Source organism: Cebus imitator, unplaced genomic scaffold (assembly GCF_001604975.1).
Source record: "Cebus imitator isolate Cc_AM_T3 unplaced genomic scaffold, Cebus_imitator-1.0 Scaffold22, whole genome shotgun sequence".
NCBI classification, from domain to species: domain Eukaryota; kingdom Metazoa; phylum Chordata; class Mammalia; order Primates; family Cebidae; genus Cebus; species Cebus imitator.
In genome coordinates, this window is record NW_016107337.1 from 1,402,405 (window position 1) to 1,415,788 (window position 13,384).

General features: G+C 40.9%; 1 protein-coding gene across 2 annotated transcripts in view; it reads right to left on the minus strand.

The window, feature by feature from the left end:
• Window positions 1-1,566, minus strand: part of CA13 (carbonic anhydrase 13) — a 35,819-nt gene extending 34,253 nt beyond the window's left edge. Inside the window, exon 1 of one of the 2 annotated variants that reach the window (XM_017521810.2) lies at window positions 1,199-1,566. In XM_017521810.2, the coding sequence (XP_017377299.1) occupies window positions 1,199-1,235 (37 nt within the window). In that variant the 5' untranslated portion in view covers window positions 1,236-1,566. The remainder of the gene's footprint in view (window positions 1-1,198) is intronic. The other variant, XM_017521811.2, reaches the window with a different exon arrangement.
• Between the last annotated feature and the right edge of the window lie 11,818 nt (window positions 1,567-13,384).

A 13,384-nucleotide genomic window follows, 5' to 3' on the forward strand; every position in this document is an offset into this window, starting at 1 on the left:
AAAAAAAAAAAAAAAAAAAAAAAAAAAGAGGCTACAATTAGAAATAGGTTACAATTAGAAGTGGAACTTTTCTATTTTGTGAAATAAAACTTGCTATAAAACTTGGCCATACTATACTGTTCAATCATGTACATGCTAATAGAAGAAAAGTATTTTTATTCACAGTCTTAATTTTTCTCTAATTATTATGTATTTACTTCTTAAATTGACAAAAAAAAAGTATATATTTATGTGTACAACATGATGTTCCAAAATGTATACACAATGAGGAATGGCTAAATCAAGCCTTAATTTTGACAGTTATTCATTATAAGACTTTTTGGTGTTACTGCAATTATTTCAAGTAATTATCATTTAAAACAATCAGTTCAGTTTAACTTTGCAAAAACAAGAAAAATGTTTTACTTTTGATAATGTGAAATATACAAGAAGAAAAGTGTGTCTCATTATTGTTCATCCTATTAATACATTTCTATCAAAGAATTATTATTTTAGTAACCGTTTGCTCATCATTTGACAAGCGTGGAAAGAGAGGAAGAGTGGAGAAGTAACTCACAACATAACTTCATTTCCCAGCAAGAACCTGAAGCCTTACTAAAGTCCCCAGCAGTAGTCAACCAACTGCAAATTGCTGTGGGAATATTGACAGTAACAGCTATTAGGAAATATGCAGTATTTTGTTTGCCAAGAAGCCAACTTAATCTTCAGTGTCACAATGCAAGTTAAGATTTCCTAAATATATTTTCAAAGATTTGCTATGATTTGTTTCTCCTAAGTGAATAATGGTGAGCTTCCAAGACTGAAAGCGAACTTGTCCTTATTTCATTAAAGTGTGTCATCAGACTTCTAATCTCCAAGCGTTTAATTGATAAGTGGCTGTTACTAGGCAAAGTCCTTGGCTTTTCAGATGAAGGTGAACGAACTTGTACGAACATTTGGGAATCTGGGCAATCCTGACAGAGACAACACACACCAACGCTCCTATCCACTACCAACACCCCGTCTACCCTGACAAGCCTGTTCTCCGCTTCCTGCCTTGGGCTCCGGGGAGTGCTGCTCAGTTTAAAGAGGAACCGAAAAGTTTCTAAGAGCGCGAGCCGAGTGTGTGGTCGGCGGGCGCCGGGACGTGGCGCCAGACCTCTTGCCCCCTCCCCGCCGACCCCGCGCAAAGTCCTCCTCGGATCGAAAAGACGCTCACCGTTATGCTCGCCGTATCCCCAGCTGAGCCTCGACATGGTCCCGCGGGGTGGAAGGCAGAGGCAGATGTGGCTGGGCAGCTAGAGCGCGGCGGGAGCTGGGCGGGGCGCGGGGGTGGCCTGTCAGGGCGCGGGCTGCCGAGTGGAAGCAGGTTTACGCGGCCCGCGTCCTCCAGGCGGCAGAGGCGTGCGGGGAAGGCGCCCGAGCCGCTAGCTGTCTGAGGCGCGAGTGTCTTAGTTTGGACTCGGGAATAAGAGATTGAGTTAGAAAGTGAGACGGAGAGAGAAAGGTTTCCGAGGGGATCCCTGCCTTCGGAGAAGGAGTCACTCTGGAGAGGAAAGTGCTGCCTTGGGCTTCCAGGAAATGAATGAGTCACCAGAGCCCGGAGCTGCCAGGCTGAGAGGTGGGGAACCCCGTGGAGGCGTAAAAGAGGTCGGTGATGGTCGTGGCAGTGGTGATTACAAATATAAAACATTAATGGCGATGGTAATCACCACCATTGAAAAATAACTACATATTAAAGGCTTACCGTGGGCCAGGTTCTTAGCTAAGTTAAAACGTTTACCCACGTTTTCCCATAAGAGCCTCTCAGCATTCCCTCGAGAAAGACTTGTGCCCCTTAATTAGGAGGTCAGGCTTAAGAAGCGCCCCACCCCAGGTCGCACAGCTAAAGCCGGTGGAATCGCTGTTGGAGAGGACGAGCTCCCCGGCCTGTGCTGGCTTCATTGCCCATTCATCCTTTCCTTATTTCTTCCTGTCGCCCTGCAGGCTTGCTGAGATCTGGTCCCCAAATTCTGCTGCCCTCCTGAAATCGCAAGAAAGAAGGTTTTCAGACCATCTTTCCTGGATGCTTGGTGGGCTTGCTACCCCACGACTGGAGGCAGAACTAGCTGCGCAGAGCTTGAATTTCTGGCCTGGAGTAGCAGGTGTTCTGGGTTCAAAGTGAAAAATGAAAAGTGTGTACATGAACCACTTTCTACTTCCTTGTCTCAGGTCAACTGCCTCATATTTTATAAATCCAAGCAACTTCTTTGTAAGAAACCTAATATACCCATTTTCAGTAACTCAGATGATTTAGCATGTCAAGATGAATAATGTTCTTAACGTTCTGAGTAAATATCAGTTACTGATACACAATAATAGTGGTTACATGAATGGATGAATAAATGAATAGACCAAAATTGTTAAAGAAATTCTGGTCAGTGAGCTTCAAATACTTCCCAAATTGTTACTTTTGTTGCTTGGGTACACAATTTGTAGCCACCCAATGGGTTCACCTAGCCCGCTGTCTAGACAGAGCTTATTTATCAGGACAGGGAAATTGCAATATAGAAAGAGTAATTCACGTAGAGCCAGCTGTGCAGGAGACCGGAGTTTTATTACTCAAACCAGTCTCCCCCAGCATTTGGGAATCAAAGTTTTTAAGGACAATTTGGTGGGACGGGGGACAGTCAGGAGTGCTGATTGTTTGGGTCAGAGATGAAATCATAGGGAGTCAAACCTGTCTTGCACTAAGTCAGTTCTTGGGTAGGGCCATAGAGTCAGATGAGCCAGTTTATCAATCTGGGTGGTGCCTGCTGATCCATCAAGTGCCAGGTCTGCAAAATATCTCAAGGTCTGATCTTGGGCTTTACAATAGTGATGTTATTCCCTGCAGCAGTTTGGGGAGGGTCAGAATCTTGTAGCCACCAGCTGCATGACTCCTAAACCATGATTTCTAATCTTTTGGCCAATTTGTTAGTCCTACAAAGGCAGTCTAGTCCCCAGGCAAGAAGAGGGTTTGCTTTGGGCAAGGGCTGTTATCATCTTTGTTCTAAACTATAAACTATGTTCCTCCTCAAAGTTAGTTCAGCCTATGCATAGGAATGAATAAGGACAGCTTGGAAGTTAGAAATAAGGAGTTGCTTATGTCTGGTCTTTTCACTGTCCGTTATAATTTTGCAGTAGCAGTTTCAAGTTCCCTCTTGTTTAAAATCGTAGTGCAGTCTATATAATTTTCTAAACCAGCAATCTAAATCTTGGAAACAATCAAATTACCATTCATAAGAAACGGGTTAGATCATCTGTAGAGCATCCATCCTTCAATGGACTTTTTCTTTTTTCTTTTTTTTTTTTTTTGAGATGGAGTTTCGCTCTTGTTGCCCAGGCTGGAGTGCAATGGTGTGATCTCGGCTCACTGCAACCTCTGCCTCCCAGGTTCAAGTGATTCTCCTGCCTCAGCCTCTGGAGTAGCTGGGATTACAGATATGTGCCGCCATGCCTGGCTAATTTTTGTATTTTTAGTAAAGATGGGGTTTTACCATGTTGGTCAGACTGGTCTTGAACTCCTCACCTTAGGTGATCCACTTGCCTCAGCCTCTCAAAGTGCTGGGATTACAGATGTGAGCCACCGTGCCCAGCTGCCATTTGATGGACTTCTGTCCAGTTATAAAAAGAATGAAGAGTCCATGAGCAGATCAGATATAAAGTGAGTCCTGGGATGTACTGATGATAGGGGGCAGGAGAAGCAAAGGTGCAAAAGAGTGTATATAATAGACTACATGTTTAAGAAAAAAAGAGAAATAAGAAACTGTATACACGTTTTCAGATTTTTACCAAAAAGGTGTAAAGGATAAGCCATAAATTAATTTAAATGGTTCCTTATTGAGAATGAGTGTGAATGGGGTGGAAGTGTCAGAGCCAATGGAACCACAGCAACTCCATCTTGAATTCAAGCTGGATAACATAAGACTGGGATCTTTTGGGGGGGCTCCATTCCCAGGAGGTTAGGCATTTTTAGTCACAGGATGACATAGGAGGTTGGCAGGAAGGATATCAAAGGGACGGGTCATAAAGACTCTGCTTTATGGATGCAGTAAAGACATAAAACAGGATGCAGTAAAGAAGCTGGCCAAAACCCACCAAATCCAAGATGGCTTCGAAAGTGATCTCTGGTCATCCACTCAGCTCCGTATATGCTAATTATAATGCATTCACATGCTAAAAGACCCTCCCAGCAGCCTCACAGTTTACAAATACCATGGCAACATCTGGAAATTACCCTATATGGTCTAAAAGTGAAAGGAGCCCTCAGTTCTAGGAAATTCCCACCCTTTTCCCAGAAAAACTCATGAATAATCCATCCCTTGTTTAGCATATAATAAAGAAATAACCATAAAAGTAACCAACCAGTAGTCTTTGGGGCTGATCTGTCTTATGGAGTAGACAATCTTTTGCTTCTTTACTTTTCTAATAAATTGCCTTTACTTTACTCTGTGGACTCACCCCAAATTCTTTATTGCATGAGATCCAAGAACCCTCTCTTGGGATCTGGATTGGGACCTCTTTTCAATAACAGAGGGATAGGGATGAGTGAAACTTCTCAGTGTATCTTTTTGACTTTTAATCATAATGTCTTTAAATTAACTTTAGCCTAAAGCTGCCTCCTTGCATATTTTAAGTTCAGGTTAAAGGTTTCTCTGTATATACTGAACTATAACCTAACTAGATGTATAAATAAACTGTAGCCCACTCTTGTGCCAGTCACTGTTGGCCAATCAAAGGCAGCCAACTGTTCAAACCCTATTCAACTAAGGCAAACTTTGAGCTGTAACCAAACCAGCTGTTTCTGTATCTGACTTCCATTTTCTGTCTGTTACTTTCCTTTCTCTGTCCATCAACCTACCCACAGGGTAGGGCCAGAGTCTCTCTGAACCTATTCTGATTCGGGATACTGCCCAATTTGCAAATTGTTCTTTGCACAATTAAACTCTGTTCAATTTAACTTGTCTAAGAGTTTTCTTTTAACACTGTTCTGCATTTTTTAAAAATAAAATTAAATCAAAGAGAATAAAAAGCAAACCCTGAAATTGAATTCAAACAGAAACAATTAAAATTATTTGTATACTGAATTGATAATGTAACCATAAAGAAAATGCATTTAAATATAGTATTTTAAATATTTAAATAGCATTTGAATATAGTATTTTGGCTATATATATATCCTTAGCAGGACATATTACATATTAAGAAGAAATACAAGAAAATCTTGAACATTACTAGTAGGTTTGTTTTTGGTAGGATATTGGTGTTATGCTTCTGAAACCATTTTTGTTTGTTTGTTTATTTATTTGTTTTTTGAGACAGAATCTCTCTCTGTCATCCAGGCTGGAGTGCAGTGGTGCAATCTCAGCTCACTGCAACCCCACCTGCCAGGTTGAAGCGATTCTCCTGCCTCAGACTACCAAGTAACTGGGATTGCAGGCACCCACCACCATGCCCAGGTAATTTTGTGTTTTTAGTGTAGATGGGGTTTCACCATGATGGTCAGGCTGGTCTGGAACTCCTGACAAGTGACCCACCCCCCTCGGGCTCTTAAAGTGCTGTGATTCTGAACCATTGCACCCAGCTGGAAACCATTTTTGTATAAATTTTAAGATAGAACAAATGAACAAATATATTGATAATCTCTGGAACCATGATTTTCATTCTGGTTTATACAAAAATATGAAATGACAGAAGCTAAGAAATAAACCTGTGGTGTTGTATTTGAACATTATGTTCACTGAAAGATCCTAAAAACAATAATATCCCAATAATAATGAAACTCATAAACCTTAAAATCTATAGCCCTTCACTGAGGGACCATTTCTAAAGCCATATTCTAATTTTGCATTTATAATTTTACATTACTTTTCTTTAAAAAAAAAAAAAAGTTCCCAAATTGTAGTAGCTCAAGCTCTATAAATCTGCACCTACCCCTTGCTACCAGACACTGAAACTGCCCAATGGGTTCATCTTGCCCACTTCCTAGGCAGAACCAATTATTGATCAAGACAGGGGAATTGCAATAGATCCAGCTAAATAGGAGACTGCAGCTTTTTTGTTTGGTTGGTTTTTTTTTGAGACAGGGTCTCACTGTGTCACCTAGGCTGGAGTGCAGTGGTGCAATCATGGCTTACTGCACCCTCCACCTCCCAGGCTCAAGAGTCCTCCTGCCTCACCCTCCCAAGTAGCTGAGATTGCAGGCATGTGCCACCATGCCTGGGCAATTTAATTTTTTTTGGTTGTGGGGAGAGACAGGGTCTCACTGTGTTGCCCAGGCTGGTTTCAAACTCCTGGGCTCAAGCAATCCTCCTGCCCTAGCCTCCTTCCAAAGTGCTGAAATTACAGGTGTGAGCCACCTCATCCTACTCAAAGTTTTATCTCACTCAAATCAACCTCCCACCAAATTCCAAGGTTAGAGTTTTTCAAGGAGAGTTTGGCAGGGAGGGGGCTAGGGAATGGGTGATGCTGATTGGTTGGAAATGCAATTATAGGGGTATAGAAAATGATCCTCATGAGCTGAATCTACTTCTGAGTGGGGGCCACAGAGGAGTTGCTGATCTGGTCAGGGCCATCTTGTTATCATAAATGCAAAAGCCTGAAAAGACATCTCAAAAGGTCAATCTTAGGTTCTATGATAGTGATATTATCTATAGGAGTAATTGGGGAAGTTGCAAATCTTGTGAGCTCCAGAACAATGGCTTATTTGCTTATCCTCTTATCCTCATAACCTAATGGTTTTCGTTTGCTTTATAAAGATGGTTTAGTTTTGGGAAGGGTTATTACCATTTAAATTATAAACTAAATTTCTCCCAAAGTTCACTTGGTTCACACCCAGAAATGATCAAGGGCAGTTTGGAGGTGAAAGGCAAGATGAAGTTGGTTAGGTCAGACCTCTTTCACTGTTATAATTCTTACTATTATGATTTTTGCAAAGGTCATTAAACACGAGCATCCAGATCTTGGTTCCGAAATACCATTCCCCATTGGAAGGAACCAGAGCTACCTGGAGAAGTGACCGGTTTTACTAACAGCTGTGAATCTGTAGAAGTCTATAGCAACCTCAATTCTTGCCTCCTCAGAAAGAATTTGACCAAGGGGCATAGGGCAGAATGAGAGACGAAGGCAAGTTTTAGAGCAGGAATGAAAGTTTACTAAAAAGTGTAGAGAGGAACTAAAAGAAGTACACCTGGAAGAGGGCCAAGCCGCCAACTTGAGAGATTCAAGTGCACTGTTTGACTTTTGACTTGGGTGGGATTTTGTGCATTGATATGCTTCTGGGGTCTTGCATTTCTTCTTCCCTGATTCTTCATTGGGGTGGGCTGTCAGCAGGCAGAGTGGCCTGCCAGCACTTGAAAGGGGCTGCATGTACAGTGTGTTTACCAAAATTGTGCACATGCTCACTTGAGGTGTTTTTCCCCTACCAGTCAAGTGTTCCTAGAGGAAGGTCATATACCAGTTAAACTCTGCCATTTGCCTCTCAGTGTGCATGCTTGAGACCACGCATCCAACTCCTGAGATCCTGCTGGGAAGCTGCTCATCACCAACTTGAAGTGTTTCTATTGGGAGACTGCTTTTCCCTGATGCCAGTTGCAACCAATTTTTATTTTAGAGGGGCAATTCAATAACTGCCTGACTATCACCTGATGGTTTTGCTAACATTCTTGGTTGGGGGCAGTAGGAGTTCTCCTGCCCTGATTTTGTCTGTGTGACTAACTATGTAACAGTTTCAGGTCTAGAGCAGAGAAAGACCAAGATGATCCTGGAACATATTTCTTATGCCAGAAAGCTAGAAAGCATTGAAACACACAGACACAGAGACACACACATGCACACACACATACACAGACACATACAAATAAGCTAGCTTGAAGGAGGACATGCTGACAAATTTGGGACAATTTGACCACAAAAAAAAAAAATGATAGTAATAGATTATAACTCCCCACCCACCAAATATCCATCAGTACATAGTGATGTGGGGGAGGGGAGAAGAAGAGAGAGAGAGAATGAGAGATCTTCTTTATGTCCGCTAGTAAATACAGATGAAATGATAAAATTTTAAAACCACCATTTTTACAAGGCCTATATAATCTCTGTATAATCTCTGGTTCAGGCAAGGATCAGTAATGGGTACTAAAACTTCTGCATGAAAGGTTATTGGGGAATAGGATATTCACACAATCTAGGATTAAAAGAGACAAAAGATATGTAACAATCAAATGCAGTGTATGATATTTAATTAGATTCTAGGTTCCATAAAAGCTGTAATCAATGTTTGGGGGACATTTGGAGAAATTTAAATATGGACAGCATCTTTGTGATATTATTAATTGATGCTAATTCTCTTAGGTGTGATAATGTACTGGGAATGATTTAAGAGTTCATCACTAAAGCTATAGGGCTGAAGTATCTTTTTTTTTTCTTTCCGAGATGGAGTCTCACTCTGTTGCCCAGGCTGGAGTGCAGTGGTGCAATCTTGGCTCACTACAACTTCCACCTCCAGGGTTCAAACAATTCTCCTGTCTCAACCTCCCGAGTAGCTGGAACTACAGGCACATGCCACCATGCCCAGCTAAATTTTGTATTTTTAGTAGAGACAGGTTTCACCATATTGGTCAGGCTGGTCTTGAACCCTTGACTTTAGGCGATCCACCCACTTCCACCTCCCAAAGTGCTGAGACTGAATATCTTGATGTCTGAAACTGACTTCCAAATGTCTAAGTCAATAATTGATTAATCTAGCTGAAGGATATTTGGAAGCTCATGGTACTATTCTTACCATTTTTCTGTAGGTTTGAAATTTTTTCAAAAAAAAAACCGAGGAAACAAAAACCTTTTACTTCTTTAAATCAATGAATCCATTAACTTGCTAAATAACCTTTCCTATCTACTTGTGTGGTTTCTCCTTAACAAAGAGCCTCTGTCTTCAGGCTGACAACCATTAAGTGTAATCAAGTAAAAGTAGACTAACACCAGTTGGGCAGGTCCATGATCCCAGCACTTTCGGAGGCTTAGGCAGGAGGATTGCCTGAGCCCAGGAGTCTAAGACCAGCCTGGGCATCATAGTGCGACCCCCTTTCTGCAAAAGACCAAACAAACAAAAATTAGCCAAATGTGGTAGTACCCACCTGTTGTCGCAGCTACTTGGGAAGCTAAGGTAGAAGAATCACTTGAGTCTGGGAGGTGGAGGCTGCAGTAAGCCGTGATCATGCCACTGTACTCCAGCCTGGAAGACAGAGCAAAATCTGTCTCAAACAAAAAACAAAAAGAAAGAGACCAATGCTAACTAAATAACCCAGAAATGCTGACCTACTATATGGTCATCATCTCCTCATCTCCACACTCACTCTTTTTTTTTGGTGGGTGGAGGTGTGTTTTTTTTCACACTTTTGAACTGGTTAGATCCAGTTTTAATCTTCCTTAAGCAACAAAATATCCCTAAGTCCACTCTCCTCTTCAATGACACTGTGTGTCATAATAAAGCAGCACTTGTAAGTTACAAATGTAGCCATAAAAATATTTAATTAACAGTAATCTATTAAGGAAATATCAAAGTATAAGTTCATGTCATTTTATTAGGGCATGTATACAGACTATCCCTGAGATGCAAATTTTTCCAGGTATTCATTTTAAAAACTCTAAATGTGAACCAAAGTAGCTATTATCATCTGATTTTTACCAAGCATGACACTGACATGAGCAAGTTTCCCCAGTACCTAGAGAGGCAAGCCACACAGTCTGGGACATAGCCCCGGTCTGCGAAGTTCCAAGTCCAAGGTGCTCTCCAATCTGTGTCCAGCTTCATTTATTCATTAAGCCCCATGATTTATGCAACCAGAACTTATTACCCACAAGAATGTCTTATCATTTGATATCTTGTGAAGATTATTGACTTTATGGAGCTGATACTATATGGGGTTTCGATTTCTTTATTTTCTTATTCCTAAGGTTAGGCTTGCATAATGTAATCATCCAAAGAGGAATCTGAGACCCAAAAGGATTAAAGGACTTGCTCAGGTGACCTAAGTTTCAAGCAAAAATGAGGATTCTTAGACCAAAATTGAAAAGGTAACTTCAGTAACTCTCTTCTCAAGTTACCTCTCAATGACAGCTTTCAGAAACTAGAGCCAAACATTTCTTTATCCTATATTGTCAGATAAAAATACATCACTAAAACCCAATTTCTACATTTTTGTTCGTTTAATTTTATACAGTTTTTGAAGCAAAATTTATCCACACCCTATTTTGTAGTGTTTCATATCTTATTTGAGCATATTACAAAAGTAGGTAAAGTGTGAAAGAGAAAAAGAAAGTATCAAGACTATTTAAAAGAAAATACACTTGGTATAAACATCAGATCAGTGTCGAAAAGTCCAGACAACTCATGCCAAAGTAATTCATCTGTTAAAGAATTTAGTAGTTCCTTGGCCTAGAATGAATAAGTCAATGTCGCTCTATTGCTGTCAACTCTTTGAAATATAACCACAGAGAGATATTAGGGGTACAACAGGCATTCTGTCATCAGCTTTTGTAAGGTTTATTTATTCCTTGCTGTCCTGTAGAAAAGGAAAGTTTGTTCTTTTTTTTTTTTTTTGAAACAGAGTCTCACTCTGTCGCCCAGGCTGTAGCACAGAATTTTGTAGTACAAAACTCAGCTCACCACAACCTCTGCCTCCTGGGTTCAAGCAATTCTTCTGTCTCAGCCTCCCAAGTTGCTGGAACTAAAGGCACACGCCACCACACCCGGCTAATTTTTGTATTTTTAGTAGAGACAGGGTTTTACCACATTGGCCAGGCTGGTCTTGAACTACTGACCTCAGGTGATCTGCCAGCCTTGGCCTCCCAAAGTGCTGGGATTACAGGCGTGAGCCACCATGCCCAGCCTGACAGTTTGTTCTATGAAGAGCAGTACCCATATCCCTGTCCCACCACTGTGAGGAAGGTGTGATTTACCCTCATTCCAAGAAGTTCTAACCTGGATGCCATCATTTCACTACTGAAAGCTTGCTGCACTAGCCCTACGTGCCTAGCAAAACCTTGCACTCTTGCCAAACATATTTTATTCTTTATAGCCTCCATTGCCAACTCCATTCACTCTTCTTCATTATTGCCATCAGCATACTAACATGTTCTGGAGTTTCTTCTCATTAGGAGGAAAATTTCTTCCTGAATTTACATTTCCCATTTGCTACCCGCCCTTCCTCTCTGTCATTCCTTGAATTCTTCTTTCTATACTCAATCGCATTATGTATTAGTTAGCATTCTCCAAAACCATGTATATGTATTGAGAGAGGTGAGACTTATGTTTAAAAATGGCAAACTTCATTATGAAGTCTGACAAGTCCCAAGATCTACAGAGTGAGTAGGGGAGCTGGAGGCTGGAGACCCAGGAGAGCTGATGGTGTAGTTTCAGTCCAGAGGCCAGCAGACTCAAGACCCCAGGTAAAGCCATTGTGTCAGTTAGAATCCGAGTAGGAAAAAGCCAATGCCCTATCCCAAAGACAATCAAGGAGAAGGAATTTTCTTTTACTTGGAAAAGGGTCAGCTGCTCTTCTCTATTCAGGCCTTCAACTGATTAGATGAGGCCCAGCCCTTTAAGGAGGCAGTCTGCCTTTGTCTGTCTACTGGTTGAAATGTTAATATCCTCCAAAAACACCCTCATGTAAACACTCAGAATGCTGTTTTACCAAATAGCTGAGCACCTATTGGCCCAAACTGACACATGCAATTGACCGTCACACCAACCTTTAAATTTAGGGGGTTTGGGGCTTTCTAGTAGAATCTCTCTTCTCTCTACACTCTCTTTCTATCAATTCTTTTTTTTTTTTTTTTTTTTTTTTTTTGAGTCAGAGTCTTGCCCTGTCACCATGCTGGAGTGCAGTGGCAAGATCTCAGCTTACTGCAACCTCCATCTTGCAAGTTCAACATTAGTCAATATAAAAAAATTAATGAGTGTTTCAGTTATCAATTTATTATCTTTCACATATTACCAGCTCTGTGATAATGAAGCTTTAAGCATTTCTTTTTTGCAGCATGCATGATGTTAAGCTTTCTTCAGTGGAAGGTCATTGCTGGAGAAAGGAACTTCTCTTCCTGGTTCCCGAGTGCTGTATCTTTGGTTTTCTTCTTGTTCCTGCTGGGCTGCTCTCAGCAGCCCACATGTGGCTGTGCTTGGAGACATCCCGGCACTGTGGCCCAGCAGCACATCCAGAGTATGCAGTCTCTTAGCAAGCTGACAACCCCAGCCCAACCCAGTGACCACCTCACTGCCCCTCTCAAAACAAACTCCACAGTGTATTTATAACAGAAAAAAGATCTAGAAACAACAAAAGTGATAATGATAAGGGTTGAAATAACATATATATCAAGATCATATAATTTTTGAAAGATGTTACTGTATTTCCAAACTACTTATTAATGTGTATATACAGATATATAGATCACAAAATTGTATCTACAGAGAAATTTAATTTGAATAAGCAAATATAGCATATATGCCTAGAAAAAAAAAGATTGTAAAGAATTAGATCAAAAAAGTTGGGCACAGTGGCTCACACCTGTAATCCCAGCACTTTGGGAGACTGAGGCAGGTGGATCACCTGAGGTCCGGAGTTCAAGACCAGCCTGGCCAACATAAGAAACTCTGTCTCTACTAAAAATACAAAAATTAGTGGGACATGATGGTGTATGCCTGTAGTCCCAGCTACATAGGAGGCTGAAGCAGGAGAATCGCTTGAACCTGGGAGGCGGAGGTCACAGTGAGTTGAGATGGCACAACTGTGCTCCAGCCAGGGCAACAGAGTGAGACTGTGTCTCAAAAATTAATAATAATTCAAGAAAGAAAAGATGAATGAATGAAAGCAAAATACTTGCAATGACCTGCAGAACCCGATGTGACCCCCTTCAGCCTTGCTGTTTTCTGACTGTTCATCAGTCATGCCAGGTGCTCTCCTGCTCTTGGCCTTTCTATCTGGGCACCCTCCCCCTAAATATCTGTAAGACCCACTCTCTCACCTCTTTCAGGTATTCTCTCAGTTTTTGACTGTCTGCCTTGGTCTATGTAAATTCTGAAAGTAACAGTTTCAACTGAAGCACAAAATCATACTTGAGACTTAGATAGCTGAGAGTTTATATTATCAATTAAACTTGATAATTGCAAAGCACTGCATCCTTTCACTTTTTAAAATTTAATAGCACACTGCCTTCTTTGCCTTTGCCAAGTTTCTGAGTTTTAAATATGCACCTGCTAAATATTTCACAGCTTCTCTAATTTTTAACCATTACTTGCATTTTAACCAAGTATTAAGAAAAGTGAAAAAGGACTACACATGTCCTTTAAATATATGTGTGTGTGTGTGTGTATATATATATATATATATAT